We start from the raw sequence: 27070 nt of genomic DNA on the forward strand, positions 1-27070 counted from the left end.
ACTGCATTGTGGATGACTCTCTAATGGTTTTATGCTTGGCAATTAAATGGCAGCTCAGTGCCTTGGTGATTAGTATTTCTGCCTTGCAGCAGCACTGGAGTCCTTTGTTCAAGTCCCAACCAGGACACGACCTGCATGGAGTTCACATGTTCTCCCTGTGGGTTTCTCCTCCCCAGTACCCTGGTTTCCTCCCACACTCCAAACACATGCTGGGAGGCTACTTGACTCCAAAACTGGCCTTCATAGGACATTCCGAGTGTCCAAGATGGTGGCATCTGCCCCCCAACAGTGGATAAAGTCCCCGGGTAGAAATGGAATGTAACAAACCTAATGGCTCCATGCCAGTCTAGAACTGGAGGTTGGTTTGGTGTTGGCCATTGTCCTTTGAGGATTCTTTTGAGCTCTGACCCAAAGTAAACCCCTTGTACATTCTGAATGTTCCGCTATAAATGAATCTAATGCCGTAGAATACCGAGGTGTTTTATAGTCCACTGTGTGATAAAATTTTCATTTGTTGCAGGTCCTTTTACTTGTTTGGATGATGGGATCCAGTTATCGAAGCCAGACGGCATTCCTCTGAGATCCTGGAAGAGTCTTCATGTTGTAGGTAGGAATCTAATGCTCATGGTGCAAGTTGCTAACCAGGTCTATTTGTGTTCTCCAACCTCCCACCTTATAAATGTGCCACAAAGGCTCAGTATGGTTTTGTTTTGTTTTTCGTCTTGTGTCCTTCTGTGTCAGGCTTGCGGGCCCCAAACGGCATGGGGCCAACTGTGCTCACACCCATGTGTGGGTATTAAATGGACACGTGCCATTCATTTGATTACATATCCAAATTCAGACAACATCCATGATTCTGAGATTTGGATCCATATCACAATGGTAACAAGGGTCAAACACTGCTTGAACACAGTAGTGCCATTGGGACTCCAGATGGTCGTCCCATGGCCATTGGCACACCAGAAAACACAACTTGCTAATGCTGAAGGCATCATTCTCACGAACGTTTCTCCCTTCACGACAGCACCTGGGAGAGAATGTAGCTCCACCTCCTTCACAGGTAACCCTGCATGACAACGCCCCTTTAAATTCAGCTGCTTCCACACCATCAGTTTTTTTTTTTTTTAGTTTTTCCTCTGCCATGGTGGAAGCACTGCCGGGGAACCAGAGGGGTTGCACTCTCTCCAAGGAGGGGGTTTTGGCAGTACTTGTTTTGTTCAGACCAGCCCAGCTCCAGTGCCTGTTCCTTAGCTGGCTCACTGGAGTAAGGGTCTGCTGGTGGTCCTCAGCCTTAGGTATGCTCAGAGCATCCATGCCAGGTCTTGGCATGTTGGCGCTGAGTCCTGGATGGTGGGTGATGTCATTTCCAGGGGGGGCAAAGACTTCTGGTGGGGTGTAGCAGCATGTGGTTCCAGCTACTGGAATGCAGGAGGAAGGGGTGGGTCATCTGGCCAGGACTTCCTTCCGCTCCTGAGCGAGGAGACTCTGGAGGAGCTTCATTTAAAGGACACACAGGCGGCTGCTGCGGCACTCATGATGGAGGAGACAGTCCTCGGCAGCAATGGTGGAGGCAGGTGGTAAGAAAGGTGCAGAGGCACCTATTTCCTTTCACTGGGTTTGTGGAGTTCTTTTTTGTTTTTTGTGATGGTTAGAGCCTGCAGCTGTCTGCTATGGTGACACGTCCATTAGCAGCTCAGCATGGAGGGAGACTCTGGGGCATAGTCTGTTTTCTCTCTGTTCCAGTAGTTTCTCACCTTAAGGGGTATGAGGGTATTTCTGTCTTATAGAAAGCCACCACCAAGACAGACCTACAGGAAGAAAATGCCCCAAATGCAAGGACTCATGGGCCAAACCGCTTTGCAGATCTTGCATCGCAGGTCTAGTAGTGGAAGAGTCCATACAAGAGTGTAAGGAGCTCTTTTCCTCAGTGAGACAGGAATTAGCAGAGACCCAGGAATTAGCAGAGACCCTAAGGAGAGTGCATTACCTTATGAAGAAACAAGGCCGAAGCTCCCAGTAGTGTCTTCCTCCTACCACTTCAAGACCAGTTGAGAGGAGAGTATTCCTCCAACCCCCCCTCAACAATTGACTCTGAGGGGAAGAGGAGATGAGAACATCTAGATACAAACTATTTATTAATAAATAAATACATTTTTTTGAGGAAGAAGTATTGGTCTGGAATAAGACCAAAAAATTGATGCCACCTTTTCCCAAGTGTCTAGATGGACCAATCTGGCATTTGAGGACATGGGTGTACTGAAGGACTTTGTGGACAAAAAAAGTAGATGTGCTATTAAGAAAAGCCTGGGACTTTTGTCCTTCTCTAACCTAAAGCCAGCAATGGCTGCTACCTTAGTAGCCAGAAATGTGGAATGCTGGCTGGAACAGCTTGAAGGCCATGTGGTAGCAGGCACCTCTCGGAGGGGGACTTGGTGTTAAAGGTGAATTTGTGCAGAATCCCCTTTACAGGCGATCTGATGTTTGGGCCAGAATTGGAGACGTCCTTGATGGAACGGCAGACAAAGCCTTTCTGCAGAAAAAGTGGTGCAGCAAAGGAAGAATTTTCGTCCTTTTCAGCAAGCCCATAAAGAATCGGACCCAGAAAAGACCCTGGAACCCTCCAAAGGGGCAGAGTGGGGTGCTCTTCAGACCCCCCCCCCCCCCCCCCCCCCCCCCCGAGCAAACTTCAAAGCAATGACTACCATCTCCCAGTAGGCGGGAGGCCTTCCTTTTGCTGGATCAGGAGAAAGCCCTGGCAATGTCTGTCCTGAGAGAACTGATGCAACAGGGTGTTATTTCCTGAGTCCCGAAGGACCAGGAAGGGGAGGGGTTTACTCCCATTTTGTTTGTTTGACCAAAAAAAAAAAATCTGGAAATTTCATCTGGTTCAGAATCTTCAGGTTGAAGATCAATCTAGTACAAAGTTCCAGATGGACACTATTTTCTCTGAAAAATGTACTTACCCCAGGCTATTACATGGCATCTATCGACTTGAGGGATGCTTATCTCCACATACTAATTGCAGCTTCAGCGCAGAAATTCCTGCGACCAGCAGTCAATTTTGGGGAGGAGGGAGATTTAGCACCTTCCGTTCCAGGCGCTGCCCTTCAGCCTATCCTCTTCCAGAGTATTCACAAAAGTGGTGGCAGAGGCTTTGGAGTCCCTGAGACTGATGGGGCTCTCCAAAGTGCCTTACCTGGATGACCTACTACTGTTCGCAGACTCAAAAGATCAGGTAGTGGTCAATCTGCAACTAACCCAGGGACATCTAAACAACTTGGGTTGGCTTCTTAACCTTTTAGAAATCAAATCTTGTACTGTCTCAGTGTGTAAGGTTTTTGGGATATGAAATGGATTCTATTGGGGGGGGGGGGAGGATGCAGATACCTGAGAACACTTCAAACCAACACGGGTTTCAGTAAGGGAACCCATGTCCGTTCTAGGCCTGTTAACAGCAGCAATCCCTTCAGTGCAGTGGGCCAGGCTTCATGCTCTGTCTGCAGTCAGACATTCTATTGAATTGGACACACCAGGAGTCTCTGGAAAAGAAGTTCAAAATGGTAACAAAGGCAACAAGATCACTTTGGTGGAGAGACCAGAGTAACACCTCCAAATGGAGGTGGACTTTTCCTGTGTCTTGAAGATTAACAGATGCAAGTGCATGGGGGGGGGCTCACCTTGCGGAACAGACAACACTGGGCATACGGCCCAAGCCAGGGGCAAGAAGGTCCTCAAATTGGTGGGAGTGGCAGGCTATGCATCTAAGCCTCCTATTCTTCCAGCAGGTTCTAAGGGAACAGCATGTCTGTTATCAGACATGACGGCAGAATTATACCTAAAAGCAGGGGGGCACAAGGAGCAAGACCCTAATGGAACTAGTTCATCAAATCCTGAGCTGGGCAGAACAATTTGGCCTTGCCTTGGCAGTCCATCTGAAAGGCACAGAACACCCTAGTGCAGTGGTCATCAACCCTGTCCTCAGGGCCCACTAACAGGCCAGGTTTGCAAGATAACTGAAATACATCACAGGTGATATCATTTTCTGCTCAGTGATTGCAGGATTCTAGTCTGCATCTCCCCCAAGGTAATACATAAAACCTGGCCCCTTAGTGGGCCCTGAGGACAGGGTTGATGACCACTGCCCTAGCGAACATCCTCAGCAGGAGCAAAGTAAGGGAAGCAGAATGGTCATTAAACCAAGAGTTATTCAAGCTGATCTCTGAAAGTTAGGGCCTTCCTCAGGTGGACCTCTCTGCAAACCAAACAAATGCAAAAACATCAGCCTGCTTCTCTCTCCAGAGACAGGATCAAGCATTCAGATGGGACACACTAGCCCATTAGCAAAGTTCAGAGTCAACAGACCTAATCCTAATTGCTCCCTATTGGCCACAGACCCTGTTTCTCAACCATATTGAATCTCTCAGCAAAACCTCCCTGGAGATTACCAACCAGGGAGGACCTTCTGGGTCAAGGTCAGATTCTTGATCCAGCGTACCTCAATCTAACTGCCTGGTTTCTGAAGAAATCCTAAGAGGGGACTATTGGGGAAAAATTTTAACGCCCTTCTAGCAAGTAGGAAGATCACCAGGACTATTAACTTCAAAGTCCTGGAAGTGCTACAATTCCTGGTGTTCCAGCAAGAACTTTAATTTCGTTTAGCACTATTTCAGATATATATATATTTATATATATATATATTTTTTTTTCTCCAGGAAGGAATAGAAGTTTAGCAGCAAGTACACCCCCCCCCCCCCCCCCCCGTGGGATCATCTTTATGTAAATGATGGTCTTTGCGCTGTGAGGGAGTGATATGAGATGAAATAAACTACTAAATTAAAATATGTGCAATCGATAACCAACATAAATCGCATGATAAATATAATCCTAATAAAAACAGGACAAAACAATTAACATAATCCTGTGAATAAATATCCAGTGGAACAGAAACATAGATCACATAAATGAACGTGATAAAATCCTGGTTGAGACTATATAGGTCTATAAAGGAAAACCAACAACTGAATATTAAGTGAAACCAACTTTAATCCAGTGAAGGAAAAATATATAAAATGATATAGTGATGGATAACCACTTCAAAAGAAGTCAGTGTAACTGATGAGCTATATTGGTGATGGGATTCAAGTGCTGAGAAAACAACAAATCTTTGGTTGTGGTAAGGTATACAGCATGGGTTAATCAGATGCAAAATAGGATGGCAGATGCAAGGCGTAACACTCCCCTCCTGGCTGTATTTGCTTGGAAAATCTCAGTGGCAGGTTTAGGGCATATGGAGAAACATAAACATAAAGTTCATAGCATAATTCCGCAAGGTAAGGGAATTGGGATAAAAGTGATGCATTCACTTTTACAATAAGGAGCATAGGCGTCAATCCATGAACGCAGAGTTCGTAAGCCCCCTGTTTGGTCCTGGGTCTGCTCCCGCTCCAAAGCGCTTCCAATATAAATATAAACCGAGGTGCCCATAGCGTAATCCCTTTGGTTTAAAAAAAAAAAAATTGTAATGTAAACCATAACTCACATTTTAAAATGACACAAGATGCAGCCAACCATGAGTACCAAGCTCATATCCTTCAGTCAAAATGTGACTATACCCAGTGCTCCAATCCCAATGCGTGTCGTCATATCACGTCCTTGGTTCTTCAGGGACTTGCTAAGTTGCTGTTCGAGCCGCTAGACATCTTTAAGATTCTTGACCCTAAAGACAATGCTCCTGGTGGCAATTACATCTGCATGTAGAATCAGCGAGTTGCAGGCATTATCAATCAGGGAGCCCTTTATGAGGTGTCTGCTGGACATGATGGTGCTGAGGACAGATCCAGCATGCCTACCTAAGGTGTCTTTTGGCTTTTCACCACATGCAGGAGATCATGCTCCCTACTTTCTGTCCCATGCCTTTGGGGCCAGGAGAAGCCTTCCATGCTCTAGATGTTAGAAGGTGCCTCCTAAAGTACTTGGAAGTAACAAATCTTAGTGTGTGGGGGGTTTTTTTTTTCTTAATGGAAGGAATTCTCACAAAGGGGATAAAGCTTCCAAAAGTACCCCAGCAAGGTGGCTAAAACAAGCCATTAAAGCATGCTTGTCCTTGGGTTTAGAACCCCCGGAGGGAATATTGCCTTGCCCTACACTAGCAGTGGCAGCTTTGTGGGCAGAGGGCCGGGGCATCACCAGAGCAGATATGCAAGGCTGCCACGTGGTCCAGCTTTTCAACCTTTTTATAAGGCACTATAGGTTGGATCTGTCAGCCTCAGACCAGACTTTTGGCAGGAAGATTTTACAAGCGGTGGTCCCACCCTGAAGTAAAGTCTCGGTTCTGTCCTGAAAGGCAAAGGGAGAAAACCTTAGTTGGACTTACTGGTGATTTCTACAAGTCTTTCAGGACAGCAGCCTACTTCCCTCCCTAGTTTATAATTTGCTGGGCTCGGTAATTGTCTGCTTATCTTTGGTAACAGCTGATGGCATGGTGGAAGCGGTTGAATTTAAAGGGGTGTTGTCAGTGTTTCCTGGTGGAGCTACACTCCAAGGTGCTGTCCTGAGAGGCTCGTGGAAATACCATCACCAGTAAGTCTAACTTTTTTTTTTTTTTTTTTTTTTCTCTGCAGATCCTAGTGGAGGTAGAGTAGAAGCTTGTGATGTTCATCCAGATGAAAGAACTCTAACTATCCCAGATGCATGCATACGCTATGAGGTAAGATTAAGAATCTGGATGAGATAGTATGGTCTCCTTAGACCTTCAATGTTGAATATCCCATATTCAATGAGTGGTGATTACAATAAAGTCCTATACAATATGACCTTTGCTCTAAACTATTTGCACACATGTGGGTAGTTTTGCGTAACTGTATTCAGTCTTAACTGGGTAATAGTGGCGTGGGACACGGGCATAGTCACCTTTTTGTGCTCTTGCTTAAACGTATCCAAAGGCTGCCTTGATGGAAATCCTTTCTTCTCTTGTAGGCTGGAAGAAAGATTGCTTACATTTCCTTTACCAAACCATTGATGAAGAATCTAGTTTACAAGATTACTTGCCATGATAACCAAGCAGACTCTGCTTCTGAGGACCCATTTACTGATGTGCCAGTCATTGAGTGTGGAAAGGACTTCATGAGGGTAAGGTGACCAGACATGCTGGTGGGTTTTGGTAAAATGGAACTTGTTCAGGTTAGGATTGCCGATGGAGCTGTCCAAAGCAGACCAGGAATCCTTTGTGATGGGGTTAATTTTTTTTTTTTTTTTTTTATTGGCTATCATAAGCAATACAGCAGTCTGTACTTTTGGTCAGAAACCACTGATCTCTCTTCTGGAAAACCCAAAACAAGTGTGCACATAAGGTTTCAATACTTGGACTTATCTGCATATTTTGAGCAACTCGAATGTCTTGATGGGTAACAGTTGGGTTACTAGTTGACTAGAAATTCTAGAAGGTTGGAAATGGCAGCCTCATTTCACTTACATGGGTTATGGTGAGCTTCTGGATGTTCATAATTACATAGTTGAGGTTGAAAAAAGACAAGTCCAAACCCAACCTGTGATTTTATTTTTTTATGTCGGTATTACATTGTATATCCCTGTATGTTGTGGTCATTCAGGTGCTTATCTAATAGTTTTTGAAATTATCTGTGCTCCCCGCTGAGACCACCACCTGTGGAAGAAGAGAAGTCCAGTCTTTCTGCTCTTACAGTAAAGAACCCTCAATGCAGTTTAAGGTTAAACCGCTTCTCCTAATTTTATTGAATGGCCACGTCTTATTAAACTCCCTTTCGCAGAAAAGCTTTCTCCCTATTGTGGGGTCACCAGTATTGTATTTGTACATTGAAATCATATCCCCTCTCAAGCATCTCGTTCAGTGCTCGCAACCTTTCCTCACAACTAATGTCCTCCAGTACCTTTTTTATTGGCTTTGTTGCCCTTCTCTGGGCTCACTCCATTTCCAGCTCCTCCCTCCCTGATTGCATTCATATTTTTGCCACCCAAATGCATTATTTTACATTTTTCTACATTGAACCTCATTTGCCATGTAGTTGCCCCTCCCCCATTCATTTGTTCAGGTCTTCTTCTTGCAAGGTTTCCACATCCTGCGGAGAAGTTATTGTCCTGCTTAGCTTAGTATCGTCCACAAATACAGAGATTGAACTGTTTATCCCATCCTCCAGATCGTTTATGAACAAATTAAATAGGATTGGTCCCAGCACAGAGCCCTGGGGGACCCCACTACCCACCCCTGACCATTCTGAGTACTCCCCATTTATCACCACCCTCTGAACTCGCCCTTGTAGCCAGTTTTCGATCCATGTACTCACCCTATGGTCCATGCCAACGCACCTTATTTTGTACAGTAAACGTTTATGGGGAACTGTGTCAAATGCCAGTTCAGAAGAACCATTTCCTTTACTGGCAACCCCAGAGGATTCATCCCTAACCAAGGGAGAGGAAACCTTCCTCTTGGTGTGGTCTTCAAGGCTGGAGTGGGGTGATTTTGTTTTGAAGACTTACCCCCCCCCCCCCCCCTTAAGTTTGGAAATTCTATGTAGACTAAGTTGTAGGACCTTGGGGAGAGTATCGTCCAGTGCTTATGTCCTTGATCTGCTAGCAATGTAAACCTGAAAGGAGTGGAGGTGGGATGTGTATTTTCTGGGCCAACCAGAGTGGCTCTGTACCTTGTCAGTCATTGGTCATCAGTGATGACTATGTACAGAGCCACTCTGGTTAGCTCTGTACAATGTGTCAAGTTTTTACAATAGAGAGCCCTCCCCTCATAAAGGGGAACTTATCTTCACCAGAATGTTGGGGAGGGTAGGTTGTCTTAATTTGAATCCCAGGTTTATCTTCCATCACCCCCCCCCCCCGTACATCTTGTCTACATTACAACCTGTCTCTGTAGTGACCTTGCATCAACTCTTAATCTTTTTTGTGCACCTTAATGCTCATTTTCATCCCCCCCCCCCCCCATCTTCACTCTGCGACCCGTACATTGATGCACTATATCCAGTGCACCGTTACCAGGCTCCATGATAAAGGGTTTTTTCCACCCAATACAAATTTCAGCTTTGCATGGAGCCGGCTAAAGCAACCCAAAGATGCTGCTGATAAAATGAATGCAAAGGTCCCAGTTCTGCCCATCTGCTGACAAGGCTTCAAGATGGCTCCCGGTGATTGCATTTGATGCTAATGCAGGCAGAATGAGACTGGCAAGGGGGGCAGAGCAAGGAACCCAGGTGAGTCTGTCTGGCATCTATGAAAATTCTTTGGTCTGGGCTTAAGTGACTACTCTATTATATACCGGCATGTATGTTCTTCATTTCCAAAAAATAGTGGGAAGGGATCACTTCAGGGGGGGTCTACCTTCCAAACATCATTTTGAGGATATTTGCACTGCCCTGGCATTTTTATTTGATCTGTATCAAAGGGAAAATTATTCAGAATGCAACACTTCTCCCTTTTGTATAGTAAACAATTCAGTGGTTGTTAACCACTTCAGCCCCAAAAGATTTTACCCCCCTCCTTCCTGACCAGAGCGCTTTTTGGGATTCGGCACTGCGTTGCTTTAACTGACAATTGCGCAGTTGTGCGACGTGGCTTCCAAACAAAATTGACTTTTTTTTTTTCTCCCTCAATGGCTTTCTTTTGGTGGTATTTGATCACCTCTGTGGTTTATAGCACAAAAAAAGCGACCATTTTGAAAAAGCAATATTTTTTGCTACATCCCTAAAAAATTTGTTTTTTATATTTTTTTTTCCCCCTCAGTTTAGGACGATACGTAGTCTTCATATTTTTTTTTGTAAAAATTGCAATAAGCGTTTATTGAAAAAGTTGTAGCGTCTACAAAATGGGGGATAGTTTTATGGGATTTTTATTTATTTTACTAGTAGTGTGACTGGCAGTGAAGGGGTTGCCACTAGGTGGCACTATAGGTTAAGTGTGTCCTAGGGACTTGTTCTAACTGTGGGGGGGGGAGGGGCTGTGTGACACATCACTGATCACTGCTCCCGATTACAGGGATCTGTGATAGGTGTCCTGTCACTAGGCAGAACGGAGAAATGCTTGTTTACATCAGCATCTCCCTGTTCTTCCTCTCAGATGTTTGCGGGTATCCCTGCGGAGATCGAGTCCCCGGGACCCGTGATACTACTCGCGGAGCTCGCGGCTGGTGCGTGCACACTATGACACGGTGGCAAATTCAAAAGAATGTACAGGTACACCCATTTGCACAGCTGTGCCATTCTGCCGACTTCGGTGTGCGCCGGTCGGGAGCGGTTAAATGCCACCAATAAAAAGCTTAAATTGTCTCAAAGTACTAGAATTGGTGGTTTTGCAGTGTTAAAAATAAAAAGGACAATAGTTACAATGCACCAATACGGGGGGGGGGGGTTGCTCACAAAAGCTTATCCCACAATAGGAAAGTGCAAGTGATAAAGAAACTGGGAGGAGTTGATGGGAGAAATAAAGATTCAGTTGTTGGTGGCAGTGCCAGGACAAGGTCTTCTGGAGTCCAGGGCAAACCTGCTGAACTCCAAGATGTGTGAGCATCGGGTGTCGCAAACCCTCCCTCTATGTAGTGCTAAGCATAAAATCTCCCCTTCCCCCTGCTGAAATGCCCCTTCTAGTGCAGCCTCTGCTCTTCAATTCCATCATATTTCCTCCAAGTACACATTTTCCCTCTCCAGTTCAAATCATCCTGCCCCAAAATTCCCCCAACACACAGTCCCTTACAGTGGCGGATGCCAGGGCTCGGTTGCAAGTGCAACTTTTTGTGACCTGGTAGTTCCATCAGTGTCAGACTGCCTGTCCAAGTAGAAGTTGCTGATCACCATGACTAGTGTGCTTGGGGTGCTAATTCCAGTGTCTGTACCAGATCCTATAACTTTCACGCAAACCATATGTAAATTTTTTTTTTTTTTTTTGGGGGGGGGGGGTGTTTATTGCAAAGAAGTGATCAAAAAGCTATTTGCTATATATAAATTTCATTTGGGAATGGTGTTGCATGACGGCAATTAAAGTAGCACAGTGCTAAATGGGGGGGGGGGGGGGGGGACCCAAGAGCGTGCAGATCGTGGAAACTAAGTGGAAGTAAACCCATCAATGTTGAGTTGCAGTTCCAGCACATGCCTGACATGTAACTGTCTCATTGGTTGTGCTCGGCGCCAAACCACCCAATGGCCAGTGTCCTAAGGGATCACATGCAGATTATGGCAGTTGAAGATTAAACAGACCAAGGTGGCAGCTTCCTTGGCTGAAAACGATTGAAGGGTTTACTTCCACTTGAAGGTCTTCTCTACATGGAGCACCAAGACGGTGGTGAAGGGGGTTGGTGTTGCCGGTTTCTGAAGCATTTGGCCCTAATTTTGCCGTAAAACTCTTAGGCATGGGGGGGGGGGGGGGGGAGAGACTTATCTGAAGATCTTTTTCCTTTTTGAAGCCGTTTTCACAAACTTAATCCTAGTATACAAATATGTGGTGTACTGATGTGACTTTTTTTTTTTTTTTTTTACCTCTCCCTTGTTCCACAGGCAAACATATCACGGACTATCCCTGACTTCAGTGATGAGGTACAGTCTATGGAATTCAAGAGTAATCCAAATTATGAGAAGTTCTTGTAGGGTGTAGCTTTTGCTGCCAGTTTTTTTTTTTTTTTGCAGCCCCCCCCAAACAGAAGTACAAATGATGCATCAACAGAAATTGTAGCCTTAGTGTCATTTTTGATTGCCAGAAATTTTAGACAAGCACAAAGGATTTTCCTTCAGATGTTGGTGCCTGACCACACTTGGAATGTTCATTCCCCCATATGCAGGGCTGTAGATGAGGTACCACCAGTCCTGTATGGGGCCCAGGCCAGCTAAGGGTTGAATCTGATGTGGGCAGGGAGGATGATTGGCATGGCGGGGGGGGCAATTGCTGGAACTGAGCCTGTAAGGCTCTCTGCAGCAGCTGAAAGATGGCTTCTCCACCTCTCCCACTTTCAGCAGCTGCAGAGAGCCATACAGGGGATCAATTTCAGGAATTTCCCCCTATCACACTAATCACCCTCCCTATGAATCATACGTTTGCCCTTGTATGCCCCTCCTACCCCTGCAGTGCTGTGGGCTTCCCTCCTCTCCTTCTCGCTGGCAGCTGCAAGCACTCAATGGGAATCCTTCAGGATGGGAAGTGTGGGGGAAGGGTCTGGTAAATGTCCTATTTACCAGCCCCTTCCTGAATGAATGAATCAATTAAGCAGTACCAATCACTGTTTATAACTGAAGCATAGTAAACTATTTATTTTGGAGGGGTGGGCTGTCAGGTTGGTTGTATGGGGGGGGGGGGGGTTCTAACAGCAGCCCTGCTCATATGAGCTTTAACCATAACCACCTGTCTAGCCTTAAGTACGGCCAAGCAGCTTCTGTGCCGGGTCACATACCGAAGTACATGATCCAGGTAGGGGGGCAAGCATGCCAGCTGTGATTGGTCACAGCACAAGCCCACCAGCGGGTGCCAGTCAATGGATGACCACCAACACCTGCTGGTCATTGAGGAGGAAGACTGGACAGAGCTGTGTCCTTTCCATAGGTGTGTGTGTGTGCCTGGGCAACAGCCTAATCACCCCATGTGGCACAGATTCCTCTTGTTTAAACCCCAATATTTGTCCAAAACTCCCTGATGGGGCTCCTAAAAATGTATTTTATATTATAATTTTGACATTGTTGCCCTATAGACGTGTGCAGAACAAAATTAATTTAGTTTACATAAACTTGATTAAAGGGAGGGGGGGGGGGGTTCCGGCCAGGAAAAACCTTAAGTCAGCAGCTACAAACATTGTAGCTGCTGACTTTAAATAAGTACTTACCTGTCCTGGGTGCCCGCGATGTCGGCTCTGAGGCCGACCCGTCTCTCGGCTCCCAGCACCGCCTTCATAACTAAGGGAAACAGGCAGTGGAGCCTTGCGGCTTCACTGCCAGTTTGCTACTGTGCACGCGTGGCGCTCTGTGAATGGCCCCATGGTTTTCTGGGAACACAGTTCCCAGAAGGTAACAGGGCCGCTTACCGAGGAGCGGGACATGCTGCGGAATAGGAAGAGGCAGATTAGGAAGACTGCCTACCAACAAAGGTTTCAGGTAAGTAACTTTTTTTTTTTTTTTTTGGTGGCCCTCCACTTTAAATTTGTTTAGCTTGTTCAATTTGTTTTCGGAATTCGTTTCGTTTATGATTCAAATAGTGTTCTAATATTCATAAGGGAATAAAATGGAATATAATGTCTTCTGAAATTTGCATAGAAAATCTAATTCAAAAACAATAAAATATATAAATTCGAATTTAGAATGGCAAAAAACAAAATGTAACCATCTTCCTATTGTCGATTCTAAAACAAGTTGATTCTATTTGAATTTTGGGAAATGGTTATTAAAAAAAAAAACCCAGCGTAGAAAGCGTATAACCATCTTCTGAAATTCAAATGCATTTGAATAGAAAGAATAGGGTTTTTATTCTTCTACTCTATTCTATCTATTTATATATTATTTATATATATTATAATATTTATATATTATATACTTTTTTTTTTTTTTTTTTTCCTCTATTCAAATGTATTCTATTTGAATTTCAGAAAATCGTTTATATGCTTTCTATTGTGTGGGGGTGGGTTTTATTTATTTTTCTATACAAATTGATTCTATAGCTAATCCGAATAAACACATTTTTAGAAAACAAAATTCTAATTTGTTGAAACAATTTAACTTAAATGCATCCAAGACGCGACACATTTTTTCCCTTGTGCCCACCTCTAGCGGCAACTTGCACATTCTCTCCAACATAGGTACTTCATGCTTTCCTCCGATCAACTAATGCTGACTTTACAAAATCTTTCAGCTGGTTTCTGTGCCACCGGTAGCCACATGGAAGGTAGTGATCTACAATGGAACCCAGAAAACAAAAGTGAACGTTTCAACAGCCATAACTTACGGATACAACATAACAAGCGACAGTGAGAACTTTATGCTCCAGATCCGCTATGATGCCTTTGGGATTAATAAAATACCTGTAAGTCTAGATCAGTGTTCAACTTTTTTTGGTGTTTGTTTGGTTTTTGTTTTTTTTTTTTTTTGTTTTGGTTTTTTTGTTTAATCATGGTAGCTTTTAGAATTGCTCACAATTCTGGGAGCACACCAGACTGAAGGCCCGTTCACACCAGTAGGTGCACTCATTTGCATGTTCCCACGCATTGCGCTTTTTTTTTTTTTTTTTTTTTTTTTTGCTGCTCTCCATGTGAAACACCCAAAAGGGTTCCAGCGGGATTTTTACATTTGCAAAAAACACACGATACTACAGTACCATGCATTTTAAGCAGGTGCAGTTGCTAGATGTGTGGAAGGAGGGGGGGGGGGGCTATTAAGCATTGTCACCCAGAGGCATCTGCAAAATGCAGCACATTTTTGTGAACAAGCTCTAAAATTTACTCCATGGTCTATAGGATGTAATCTCCCCATCCTCCCCCCCCCCCCCCCCCCCCCGCAAACCCTTCCAAATCCCTCCTCTTGGCACAAATTCTGACCCAACAGTAGTGACGGCAGCAGTAAGGGGGATGGCCAGGAGGGGGTTGTGCCTCCACTGCCCCCCCCCTGCAGTCTTGCCAGCGAGTCCTTAGCAACGAATGACATCACTGGTTGGTAGGATGCAGTCGGCTGGCACAACAAGAGTACTGAGTGAGTGGGGGAGGTGTGGGCACAGCTCTCTGCCTCCTCTGCACACAGGAGTGAACGGTGATCTCTGCCCTATAGCACAGGGGTTAACGGAGGATCACTCAGATCGAGCCGATGCAGCACCCCGTGGACTCCCCAGCACCCCTGTTGAGAAACACTGGTCTAGTTGGACTTTTTTTTTTTTACCTGTCTCGTTAACTTCAACTCTGTCTTTCTAGGCCAGAAATCAAATACTTTATATTGGAGACATCGAAATCGTTTTGGAAAAGCTTTACCCAAAAATCACCATTGCAGTGAAAATTCTATGTGTTCCAGGTATAATTTTTTTTTTTAATTTTTATTTATTTTTTTTAATTTATAATAGTACTTCTAAACTCTAGGATCTGAGAAACTTATTATCCATTTCCCCACCACACAAAAATGGTGGAAATCCCCCCCACCCTCAACCCTCCAGTTCAGAGTTTAGATTGGGTTTCCTATTGTCTGAGAGCAGAAAGGGGTGTTGGGTGTTTGTTTGAGCCTATGTTGTGTTCAGGGTGACTGGGCCACATGGAGTCTTAAGGCTTGTGGCCTGGTGGGCACATGCAGCCCAAGGTTTGGAGTAAAGGCATGTAGAGGACAGTATTGGGGTTGGGTTGCACCTACCTACCCTCTAGAATGGAGGGACATTATGGTAAGTGGGGCTGAGCACTGCTTTCAAGTCGGGGCCTCTGATGGCAAGTTCTTTCCTGCAGAGGTTTGGCAATGTGGCTACTGTACTGCTTCTGTGGTGGGAAAGGGGTGCAGTGTGTTCTGGGCATTTTCACTCTAATTTGTGGGAAGAAAGTCGTATGGACCAGGTGAACTTGCTAGTAGATAGGACATAACTGGTACATGGCATGGGCAACTCCTAATGTAGTTGGGAGGTCTTCTGAATTGTGGTTTCAGAAACCAGTCCTTCTAATGTTCAGTGTTATGTAGAACTTTAAAACCCCTGCCTGTCCAGTGCCCCTGTGCTAGTACAGCTTGGTTAAGACTACTGAGCCACAAACATCCTGCTTGCTGTTATGACAGTAAAAAGGACAAAGGTCATCTCTCTGCCCACATTTACCTCCCATGTGAGCCTGCAGCAGAATGGCTGACCACCTTTTTCTCCAAGCGGTGCCTTCTGAGGAGGTGGATCTAAATGTAGGGTAGATGGCTCTTGATGCATAATGGCATTTGGTTTTGCCTGACACTCAGTTCTACTATATGCGTATGCTTTTGTAGTGTGCCCCCCTATTCCTGTGCACAAACTGGGAAAAACCAATGGTGTTTTCTATGCATTTAAAAACAAGCATGGCCCTTTTTCATTGGAGATTAATCCTATTCTGAGGTTTCAGCATGTTTGGCCCTCCATTTTGACTTTAAGTGACAAGGACTTATTTGGTTGGAATTGGGAGGCTGGTTGCTGACTTTAGTTCATTCTGGTCAAAGCACAGGGCTGCAGGGACTAAACTTTGTGTAGGCCCCTAAAGAACTGCTGGTGGGCTTGATTCCTTTCCCCAAGTTATAGCGCACCTGGCATTTTCTTCACTCAAAAGCTTGAATGAACAATCCTAGGGGTGTGTTTATGGGGTTTTACTGTAATGGTGAACTTTAGGATGGAGGGAGCATGGGATACACCAAAACTGGTGACCTTTTTTACTTTGAGGACTCAACTCTTTAACTTCTGAACTGCACAGAATGTCCTACAGAATCTAATGCTGACCATGACTTTCAAAGGACTAAAAGCTGCACCGTCACTAACTCCCCCAGATTGGGTCTTCTACTCAAACACAACCACCAGATCATTGGTTGCTTCCTCTGATATCCACTGGGCCCTCTCCATTGAAGGGGAGACTCGCACCACCATAGGATGGCTGGGCACTTCCCCCAATTCCCTCCTTACTTTTTTTTTTTTCTAATGTTCTCCAGGCCTAAAACTGACTCCAGGACTAGACTTTGTGAATTGACCCAGAAACTCTCCCTCTACCTCAGACCAATTGTGTGCTTTCCAGTCACCACCTGGGCACACCTCCCCTATTGATTGGCTAGATTCTCACTAAATATTCAGTCTCACACGTGTGTGTGTGTGTGTGTGTGTGTGTGTATCCCCAGCACATTGATCTCCCTACCAGCAGTGAGCGTAAAGACTTATGGCAAAGTCAGCAAGAAGAATCTTCCAATCTTCCTGCTGCCACATAGTGATGATACTAATGTGCATGGGTGATTAGGGTGTGCCCAGGCACATCTGGCACATGCCCGTGTCTAGGCTGCACACCGTTCTTCCTCACACACTACAATTCTAGAATATAGGGGGAACTGAACAGCAGCCTAAGGGACACTGAACAGGCCTAAACAATCAACCCCTGCTCCACTGATTGGAGGAGTGACCTTTTCCTGGCAGCCTACACTAGAAAAATGCTACATATGGGACATTGCATTCTTTGGATTTTTTTTTTTTTTCATCTAGGTTTAGTATAAAATCCTTTTTTTTTTGGTTAGGATAGCCATAGAGCTTTTAATTTTAAACATTTGTAGAATAATCTGGCTAAAAACATTTGTTTTTGGCATCCACTAATTTAATTTGCAAACCGGTAAAAAGTCATCCAGACCTGCTATAGGAATAATCCCAGAAACTTGTTTGTGGAAACGACATTCAGTTGAATTTTGCAAATTGCAGGATATAATCTTTTTGAATTTTACTCCTCACTACAGTTGAACAGCCATCTACTGTATTAAACCCTACAAACCATTTGAATTTTGAACATTTCCAAAATGAGGTTTGGTTTTTTTTTTGTAACAATTCTACTCGTTTCCAGTAAAGCGTGGACTTTCAATAAGAATCTAATGGAAATTTTAAAATCTGATGTTTAAAGTGGAACTTTAGTCAAAAAATTGGGTCCTGCTAGATGACTTCATGCTGGCCCCTGTTGCAGATGTAACATTAAAAAAATAAGGATCTATACTGTTTACAATCAAGTAATACTGTCTCGCTCTGCACATGCTCAGTTGCTCTCTATTTTTAGGCACTGTGCCGAATTTTCAGAGGCCGATCTGTCGACAGACTTAAAGTGAATGTAAACCCCCCCCCCCCACCTCATCCTTTCTAAACTCCTGCCATAGGGGTTATCTATAGGGATATACATGCCTCCTGCTTGTATCCTCTACCTGTCAAATGTCTCCCCTCTGTTACAAGACCTGAAAAAACTGGGTTTACGTCCACATAAAGCATAATTAAACCCCTCTAATCCTTTACAGCTGAGGAAGCTGCTTCTGTTTTGATCTGCAACTGCCATGGTGCTGCACATGAGATCAGCTATTAACACCAGTCATTTGAATTGACAGTCACAATTGCTTGTGTCCTCAACCAAACTGTTAGCAATCCCAGCATTCCAGGAATGCAACACTTTTTTTTTTTTTTTCCGTTAAATTGATGGGTTTAGTTCCTTTTTATGATTTACTGCTGTTCAGGGACTCTGGGCTTTGGCAAAATGGCAGCCCCAGCAAGAAACTGCAGCGGTGCTGTAAATTGCCTACAGCATATGTAAACAATGTTTGTAGCCTAACTAATGTAGGATGTATGTTCCTCTAAACGTTATTTCTTCAAGTTGTAGGTAAATTTCTCCTTTTAAACTGTCCTATGAAGTTTGGCTGGTACCATGCTGAAATTTAATTTCCAGTCTTGTCTAATGTATGTGCAACTTTTACTTGCAGGGCCCTTCCCATGCAATGACACCCATATAGAGATCTCTGTTCCTCCATTTAATGGTTATCTACAGTATATTAACATGAACAATGTACTCATTCCAATACCAAGTAGTATGGCTGAGCTCCAGAAGCAAGGCTTGACTGTTGACACCAGCAGTGGAACCCAAATAATAATCTTGGAGGAGAAGCTAAAGGTAAACTTTACATTTTCAGCTGGAGTGCAACACTTTTTATTATTTATTTTTTTACCCCTAACACTAAAGTGTGGTCACATAAATACTTGTGTGGGTTTTTTTTTTTTTTTTTTTCTCTTGGTCTTAGGCTTTTCAAAGAAAGGTCTGCTTGACACCTTTCACTCTGGTCTTTGCGGTGGACGATATTAGTGTGCCAATGAGGCTTCCTGGAGTGTGCTCTGAGCAGTGCAGTACACAGGATAATACACGGAATAATACACGGGATCCTAGTGAGTTGGGTGACCAATCGCATACATGGGAACTTTGGGTTCAAATATTATCTTTTTTATATTTTTAAGATATAAAATTTTTATATTCTCTTAAATTTTCTTTTTAGCTTCTACAAACTGCACGGCAGATGGCTTTATGTCCATTCGGGTTTCGTCCTGGCGAACAAGACCTAGTCTGAACTTGGATACGGTGATTCTGGGGAACGGTCAGTGCAAGCCAAAAAAAAAGATGGACCAATTCGTTTTGTTCAGCTTCTCTCTGACAGATTGTGGCACAAAAATGAGCGTAAGTGTTTGTTTTTTTTTTTTTATTTTCTTTGACGCGGCTCGTCTAGCCTACAACCATTTTTGAAGGACCTGTTTAACAAAAACCCTTTTTGTAGTTTGTAGATGGGGTTCTCGTCTATGAGAATGAGGTCCATGCCCTCTGGAAGGATAAGCCTAGAAGAATAATTTCGAGAGACAGTGAATTCAGGTATAGAAGTAATACGGTGGGGGGGGGGGGGGTCATGCCTAAAAATGACACCTGAACTTGCCCATTGGATTTGGTGGGAAACCACTTCATCTGAAAGTGGCAGATTGCTTCCCAAGAGGTTATGACCCAGAACTGAAACTACTGTAGAACTGGCTGCCTTCCAATGTAGTTGGAAAAAAAATCTAGTATAGCCTTGCCTGTTAGCCAACTAGACATGTGCAGAATGAGAAAATTTTGGTTCCTCCTTTGCATAAATGTGTTTAGTTAAATTTTTGTTTCTGGAATTTGTTTCGTTCTAATCCATTGAAATGCAGGAAAACTGTTCTATGCATTCTATTTCTAATTTCAGATTCCATTATGTTTTCTGTTTTGAGTTGGGGTTTTTTTTGTTAGGGAAATGGTTAGATTTTATATTCTGTCTGAATTCCAGAAAATAATTCATGCTAGTCTTTTTGTATGTATGTCTTGCATTTAAATGCCCATCAATGCAGCCTTATCAGTGTCCATTGCAGCCTTGTCCAGATTTAAATATGGTGCCGCCAAGATCGCAGGGACTGGGCGGAGCCAAGATGCACATAGCCGAGTACTCGGCTCCACTCAGTCATGCCCAGTCCCGCCCTATGATGGACATAACACAGGTCCAATGGTGGGACTGGGTGTGACTGAGCGGAGCCGAGTACACTCGGCTATGTATCTCGGCGCGATCGCTCCGCTCACAATCAGCGGTGATCGGCATATAACACTCGCCCACAACGGTCCCCTGATTTTAAGGGGGGGAAGTTATAGATATTTTCATTTTTTTTTTTTTTTTTTTTATTTTTTGTCTTTCCTACTCTATTATATTCTTCTATTCTATTTTATTCACTTTGAAAATTTGATTCAAATTCTGTCTGCAGTTTTTGCATAATCGTTTCAGATTTTACTATTGTAATTTGGATTAATCCGAATAACAAAACATTTGGCCGCTTTAATTCAAAACTAACCATACAGGTCTACAGCCAACCTAAGCCAGTGGATTTTTCCAAATGGTTTTTGCCCCCCCTCTACCCCAACTCCTATCGCAATCCCAGCGCTTCTTGGATAAGACAACTTTTTTTTTTTACTTTTTTGGTCTGGTGCGGGTTGTGTATACCCCCCCCCCCACAAACGTTTGACAGTCTTGACTGTCCTAGATAGGTGAAACCTATTATATGATGGACTTAAAGCATACAATGCGTGATTCCACTCAATCAACTTGCAGGATTTTTGTGACTTCATTGGAGTACAGCCTGTTCTTCTACAGTGGTTTTTACAGTGTTGGGGCTTCTGCTTCTCACCCAGGTTGCCTACATGTCTCATAGCTAGGACACTTTGTGGAATTGTAACTTTATTTAAAAAAAGAGGTACCTTGCCATGGAATATATGTGCATGATGGAAATTTTGTTTTGGATGCATTCATTTGTTGCTAAATTTTCGTTTCAACGATTCGTTTTTGGAATTTGTTGCCTACCTTCGGCATTCGTTTCATAGTCATTGGTCTGGGTGGATTAAAAAAAATATTATTTTTTTGGGTGCTAGGCCAATGCACCAAGAGAATGAGATTTAATCATCTGATTAAACAAATTTTATATATTTTTTTTCAGATTCATTATGTCCATCTAGAGATTGATATACAACTGAATCTTAATCCTATTCCAGTCTTTTAAAAAAAAAAAAAAAAAATCAAAATGCAACCCTCTAGACTACAAAACGGGAGTTTTCTGGTTGACATTGAGTTGCTACCGGCTGACAAATACAAGAGTACAATGGGGGGAGCTTTAATACAACCGGAGCACTCCGAATCTGGTGCAGCTGTGCATGGTAGCCAATCGGCTCCTAACTTCAGTTTGTTCAATTAGGATTTTGACAATCCAACCTGGAAGCTGATTGGTTTTCCATGCACAGCTGCACCAGATTTTGCTCACTCCAGTTTTAGTAAATCAGTCCTACTGCATTGCTCTATTTGTACCAAGTTAAAAAAAAAATTCAAAATCGTAGGTTACAAAATCTTGAACAGATTTTGCCCTTTCTGTCGTCCTGGAGGCCTTGTTTAATATCTGGTAGTTCTAATTGTTCACCAGGTACCACCAGAAGATGGGGGGGGGGGGGGGGGGAGAAACATCACTTTGCTGATTATTGCAACATTGTGGTAATCGCTAATCTTTTGGTTTTTATTCAAGAAGTTGAAACTAAGCACCTTGTTTTACCTGAAAGTAAAGCTCTAAGGTCACCATTTCTCTAGGGTGGTGTTTCGCACCCTTTTTTCAGTCAAGGTACCCTTTGAAACTATGGACAGTCTCAAGGCACCCCATTTCTAAAATTTAAATGTATTGTGTTAAATGTGTTAAAGTCCTGGGGCCCCTGAGGCCTAATGATGACCTCCCAAGGTTGGGGACAGCTGACATCCTTCTGTGTAGAGTGGATTACAAGGCATGGTGGGTGTAATGCAAGGTAGATTGATGGGCGCCAGACACTACTTGAATAAAAAGATTTATTGTCTCTTAAACAGAACTGTGGTAGAGGGTTGTGGCAAGGACACCCTTAAGTAGATGCAATGTTAATTGGCAGACTCCAACACAACACATGTCCACCCAGACAGCTGTCCAGATGGCACAGAACCCTGATCACCTGACTCAACCCAAATAGGCTCTCCCAGCAGGCCAAGGGACCCAAGAAGATTCCTGCCCATTGGCTGAGACAACCCATTCATTCCTAATCTGTCCTTGCAATCCCCTTTTTATCTAATGTCATCATATAACCATCCATCTAGTGGCAGAAGAGAGAAGTGCAGCAATTCCAGAATTGGAGTCAAATTGACCTATCAATTAGCCAAGGCAACTATCACTTGGTAAATTTGATGGCAACCATACCTAAACATCAGGGTGCTACATAAACCATTCTAAAAGTTTTACAGAATGTGTCAACATCCACACATGTAGGACACTTAATGTTTGAGGGGATTTATTTCTCCAAATCCAATACTTTTGCACACTGGTACTGACTAGTATTCCAATGGTTTTTCTTTCTGCTCCCTCAGTTTTTCTCCATCCCTCGGCTACTGGGACTCCAGTGCTGATGGCAAGGGGGCAGGGAAGGGTCATTGGTGGTCAGAATGCGGTCGCAATGGTACACAATGGGAACCTGTGGCTTTTGTGTAACTGAAAGGCAGGCTTCATCTGCTGGCTTGTATACCTGGTTGAGAAAGGCTGCTCTAAACTATATGCATGGAGAATGTATTGAAGAAAACAAAGGTCTGATAAATGGATCCCCCTGTAAATCCTGTGACCGCAGTTTTATTTCCCAGGGTCTTTATAAAACATTAACTTTGAAGAACTAGGACTTATACTTTTTGGGGGGGTTTTGCAACCAAAATTACTCCTTGGAGCAGGGATAGGAAACCTGGGGCCCTCCAGCTGTTGCAGAACTAAACTCCCATCATGCCTCGGAGTAATGGTAACTGCCAGCCTTTCAATGCCTCACAGGGAAATGTAGTTCCACAACAACTGGAGGGTCCCAGGTTGCCTCCCCCTGCCTTTAGAGTATAGCATTGTTGCACAAATACAGTGATCTCCAAGTTTACTTCCACTCCCTCCTGGCCACAGTGCAGCCCCCCCCCCCCTGAAGTCTGAAGGGCAAAAAACTGGCTCTTGTTTTCTAAACTTTGGAGACCCCTGCACTAATGGTGCAGACACCTCATTCCAGGCCATAATAGAAATGGCATAACATATTTCTGCATACACTAAGTTAAATGTAATAGTGTTGGTGTATAATGAAATGGTAAATGCAGTCATTTAAAGTGTCTACAGAGACCCTCTTGAACTGCCTATCCTCGGTGTAGTTTCTGGTCTAGTGTAGAATTTGAACGTGTGTGTTCTAAAAATTCCTAGACCATATAAGACCTTCATAAAGGACTTTACTTCAATTGCTAGTTGGGGCTTTTTTAAAGTCTACAATAGAAGTTTCTTTTGCAGGGAGACTGTTCGTTGTCGGTACAATGTCTCTGGTGGAGTTTCGTTTACTGTGAATGTTCTGACGCCATCTCCTCTTCCAGTCTCTGAAAGATACGATGGTCCAATTTCCTTTGTACTTAATCTCTATCATGGTATGTCGAAGCTTGTTGCCTTAATTCTCAGACACGGGGAAATGACCAAATCTGATTGCGGGAGTCAATGGTGGGGGTATCTGGCTCTTCTGATAGTTGGGTGGGGGGGACCTGAGTGTTCTTGTAGATCATAGACTTAACAGCCAACAATGCCAAGCTGCGGTTTCCAAAACTTTATACAGGGCAGATTAAGTCTCTGGAGTCTATACCTCCATAGTAGAAAGTGTTAGGCCTCATCTTGAATGTTCTGTTTTTGAGAACCGACTCATAAAAGGATATCTGAAAAAATGAATATAGCACCCTCTTGGGTTGCTAGTGGTTAGGCCAAACTATTTGGCTCCTCTGTAGGTGGTGGAGCAGGGGTTAATTGCCTTGGAGAAAAGGAGGGGGGAACCACACAGAAGACATGGAGGAGCTCCACTATGAGGAAAGATTAGAGGAACTGAATTTAGTCTCTGGAGATGCTCCAGGCTATGACCATGTAGAAATACAGAAGTGGTCCGTATAGGGAACTTAGTGTTATCTACTTCAAGGTTATTACAGGGGGGCACTCTTTACTTCTGAAGGAAAAAAAGATTTGACCTCGTATGGAAAGGATTCTTCACAGTAAGCTATGCAAATTGGACTCCTTCAAAAATAAGTTGTGGCCAGCTCAGGTGGTTTAAAGAGCTGGATGCAATCAATACACAAAATATAACGGGGAGCTAACATTTATAGGTCATAACACCAGGGGTAGTTGATCCAAGGAATAGCTATTGCCTTCTAGGGATCAAGGACTCCCTCTGGATCAACTGTGTAAGGTTATGTGAATTATTATTTTTTGTTTTTTTTGTTTAACTTGCCTCTTCAACCATGTAATGATTTGAACCATTTTTATTTTCCCTATAAGATGACTCCTATGCAGTACTGTATAAGGATAACCAGTATCCAGTTGTGAAGACTCTTCGTGATCCCATCTACCTCGAGGTGCAGGTTCTGAATCGCAGCGACCCGAACATTGAGCTGATACTGAATGACTGCTGGGCAACCATGTCTCCTGACCCCAACGCTTCCCCTCAATGGAAGATCGTTGTAGATGGGTAATCCGCTTGCCAAATACACAGTTGCAGTTTTCAAGATTAGATGGCAGATGCCTTTTATGCAACCTGAAGAAGCAAAAACCTTAATTTAGCAGCAGATCAAATATTGCTAGCCAACTCCAAAATCCAAACTATTCCACCTCCTATATTCTGTATTGAAGACTCAACAGACTTCAAGTCTATTTTTTTTTTTTTTTTTTTTTTTTTTTTTTTTACAAAGCATTTTATACATAAAATACCATGGCCAGTCACCCACACTATAAGTCCATTTTATAAAAATGAGCAGGGATTGCCAAAAATTATACTTGAGATCAGAACATGGAAGGGTGAACACGTGGTTTGGTCTAGTTTATGGGGAGGTTTTGGGGATTTCTAGCTATATTGGGTAACTTTTTTTTATTTTTATTTAACATATATTTTTTTTTTTTTTTTAGTTGCGCAGAAGACAAAGACAACTACCTTACAGTTATTCATCCAGTCTCCAATGTGGCACTGCCAAAACACCGTAAGCGGTTTGAAGTGAAGGCTTTTGCATTTACTGTGGGTGGTGATGTATCAACTAACCTTGTAAGTATTGGTGTCTTAAAGTGCATCAAACTTTTTTTTTTTTTTTTCCCAGCTTTGTCTTTGTGATGGCTGGATTAGTTATTCAGGCCGATCCTGCAAGTTCATGTTCTAGGGTGACGTTGTACTGTAGCTATGGCGGAGTAATGTCGGCTTGGGCTGGTCTCCTGTTCTAGACCCTCAAGCAACTCTCTCCACTTTATTGCTGGGCTGGCAGATTGAAGGGATCTTGGTTCAGTGTACAGGCATAAGATTTACTTGGTAGGAAAGTAAATTTAACACTAAACTTTTTTTTTTTTTTTTTTTTTTTTTTTTTTTGGGGTACCCTGGAATAGCACTGACATTTTAGATGCTAGGATGTGAACAAAATGGCAGCTAGTAACTAATAAATTATCTTTACATGAGTTGCCATCCAGGCCATTTCTGACACTGCGCTCCTACATGTGAAAAATCTTTTTATATATATATTTTTTTTTTTTTTCTTTGCTAGAAAACTATTTGGAACCCAATTTTATATTTTTTTTGCAGAGAATAGAATAAAATGGTGGGTGTTGTAATTTTATGTCACACGGTATTTGCACAGCGGTTTTTCAAATGCAAAATTTTTTTTTGTACAATGTGAAAGATGTTACGCCAAGTAAATGGATACCTAACATGTCACGCTTTAAAATTGCATCTGCAGCAAACTACGGTGCTTAAAATGCTCAATAGGTGATGCTTTAAACACAGTTACCAGTTTAGAGTTGCACAGGAGGTCTGGTGCTAGAATTATTGCTTTTGCTCTGACGTTCGCACCAATCCCTCATACATGGTGCAGTCACCATTTACATATCTGTTTGTATTTGCGTGTAAGCTCGGTGGGACGGGGGGCTTTAAATTTTGTTTTATTAAAAAGTGTGTTTAGCAACACTTTTTTTTTTTTTTTTTTGTCACAAGGGCTGTTGCAGGTCCCCTTTATGGAGAAATTTGGGGTCTACTAAACCCCAAATATCCTTTGGGGGCCCCCCCCATGCAGCCGATCAGACTGGCTGCTTTCCTGGTGGCCAGGTAAAACAAAGTTGAGGAACTGGAAGTGACAGACCACTTGTCGCTCCTGGCTTCCAGGGTTATAGAGGGGGGACTATGTTGGTTCCTCCTGTACAGGGCAGCAATTGCTGCTGGTTGCATCGCTCCTGGCCTCTGCGATCCGACAGAGCTGGCAGTGGGGTGGGACCCCCTTCCCCCTCCTGCAGGAGTGATGGAGTGGATAACTAGCCACTCCGTTCACTGCTGGCTGAAAATGATACCAGGATAGTGCCTGTCGGTGTATCCACCATCCCGGTGTAACTACTGAAACCCGAGGGTGTACAGATACGTACCTTTTTGGGTTGGACATGGTTAAGGGGATCAAGGTGGCTAAAACTCAATTGGCTTCAACACCTCTAGGCCAATGCTAAGCCTACACCCAATGTGTTGCCGTTAGCAAGGTTGTATATTTTTTGTAATGGGGAAATCTTCAAATATACAAATGACCAACATCTTATTTTCAGGTTTACTTCCACTGCAGTGCTCTTATTTGCAGTATCCAGTCTCCAGACTACCCCCTCTGTACGAAGAGTTGTTTGGGTTCTAGGAGGAAAAGAGGCAAGTGCTTCCATTAAACACCCCCCTTACCCAAATACTGCTTTTCTGTTAATGTTTTACTATTTCTGTTGCAGATGAATTATTTTTAAACAGACATTCCATGCTGGCCAGTCTTCCTGGACCATTACTGTTTGTGGACTCCGATCCTGCCATGGTCCTCCAAGGTAATGGTCATCACATCAGCAATTTGACATTAGAAGCGTGGCAACCGTACACTAACGCCCATGTATTCTTCTAGATGAGTCCAGTGTCATCGAACGGATCACTCTTGGAGTCCTGCCTGCCTTTGGTATCGTTGCTGTGGTTGTCCTGGCAGTCGTGCTGCTGTCACACAAGGCAAAACATTAA

The 27070-nt window shown here is 43.5% G+C and overlaps 1 protein-coding gene across 1 annotated transcript; it reads left to right on the forward strand.

The window, feature by feature from the left end:
• Positions 1 to 525: 525 nt before the first annotated feature.
• On the forward strand, positions 526 to 27070 carry LOC141145744 (zona pellucida sperm-binding protein 2-like). The gene is made up of 16 exons (XM_073632626.1): positions 526 to 607; positions 6621 to 6706; positions 6976 to 7128; positions 11526 to 11564; positions 13858 to 14028; positions 14906 to 15002; positions 18405 to 18592; positions 18720 to 18861; positions 18969 to 19147; positions 19245 to 19336; positions 23326 to 23456; positions 24346 to 24535; positions 24970 to 25102; positions 26629 to 26722; positions 26797 to 26886; positions 26961 to 27070. Exons 3-16 carry the CDS (start codon positions 7018 to 7020, stop codon positions 27068 to 27070), a joined length of 1767 nt encoding a protein of 588 aa, XP_073488727.1. The 5' UTR covers positions 526 to 607; positions 6621 to 6706; positions 6976 to 7017.

The sequence above is a fragment of the Aquarana catesbeiana genome, linkage group LG05 (assembly GCF_042186555.1).
Source record: "Aquarana catesbeiana isolate 2022-GZ linkage group LG05, ASM4218655v1, whole genome shotgun sequence".
Taxonomy (NCBI): domain Eukaryota; kingdom Metazoa; phylum Chordata; class Amphibia; order Anura; family Ranidae; genus Aquarana; species Aquarana catesbeiana.

Bases quoted from the DNA above. Each gene is read 5' to 3' on its own strand.
- LOC141145744 (XM_073632626.1), top strand. From the start codon at position 7,018: ATGAAGAATCTAGTTTACAAGATTACTTGCCATGATAACCAAGCAGAC. The intron at 23,457-24,345 runs GTATGTCGAAGC...TTTCCCTATAAG, and splicing joins TGTACTTAATCTCTATCATG to ATGACTCCTATGCAGTACTG. The intron at 24,536-24,969 runs GTAATCCGCTTG...TTTTTTTTTTAG, and splicing joins TGGAAGATCGTTGTAGATGG to TTGCGCAGAAGACAAAGACA.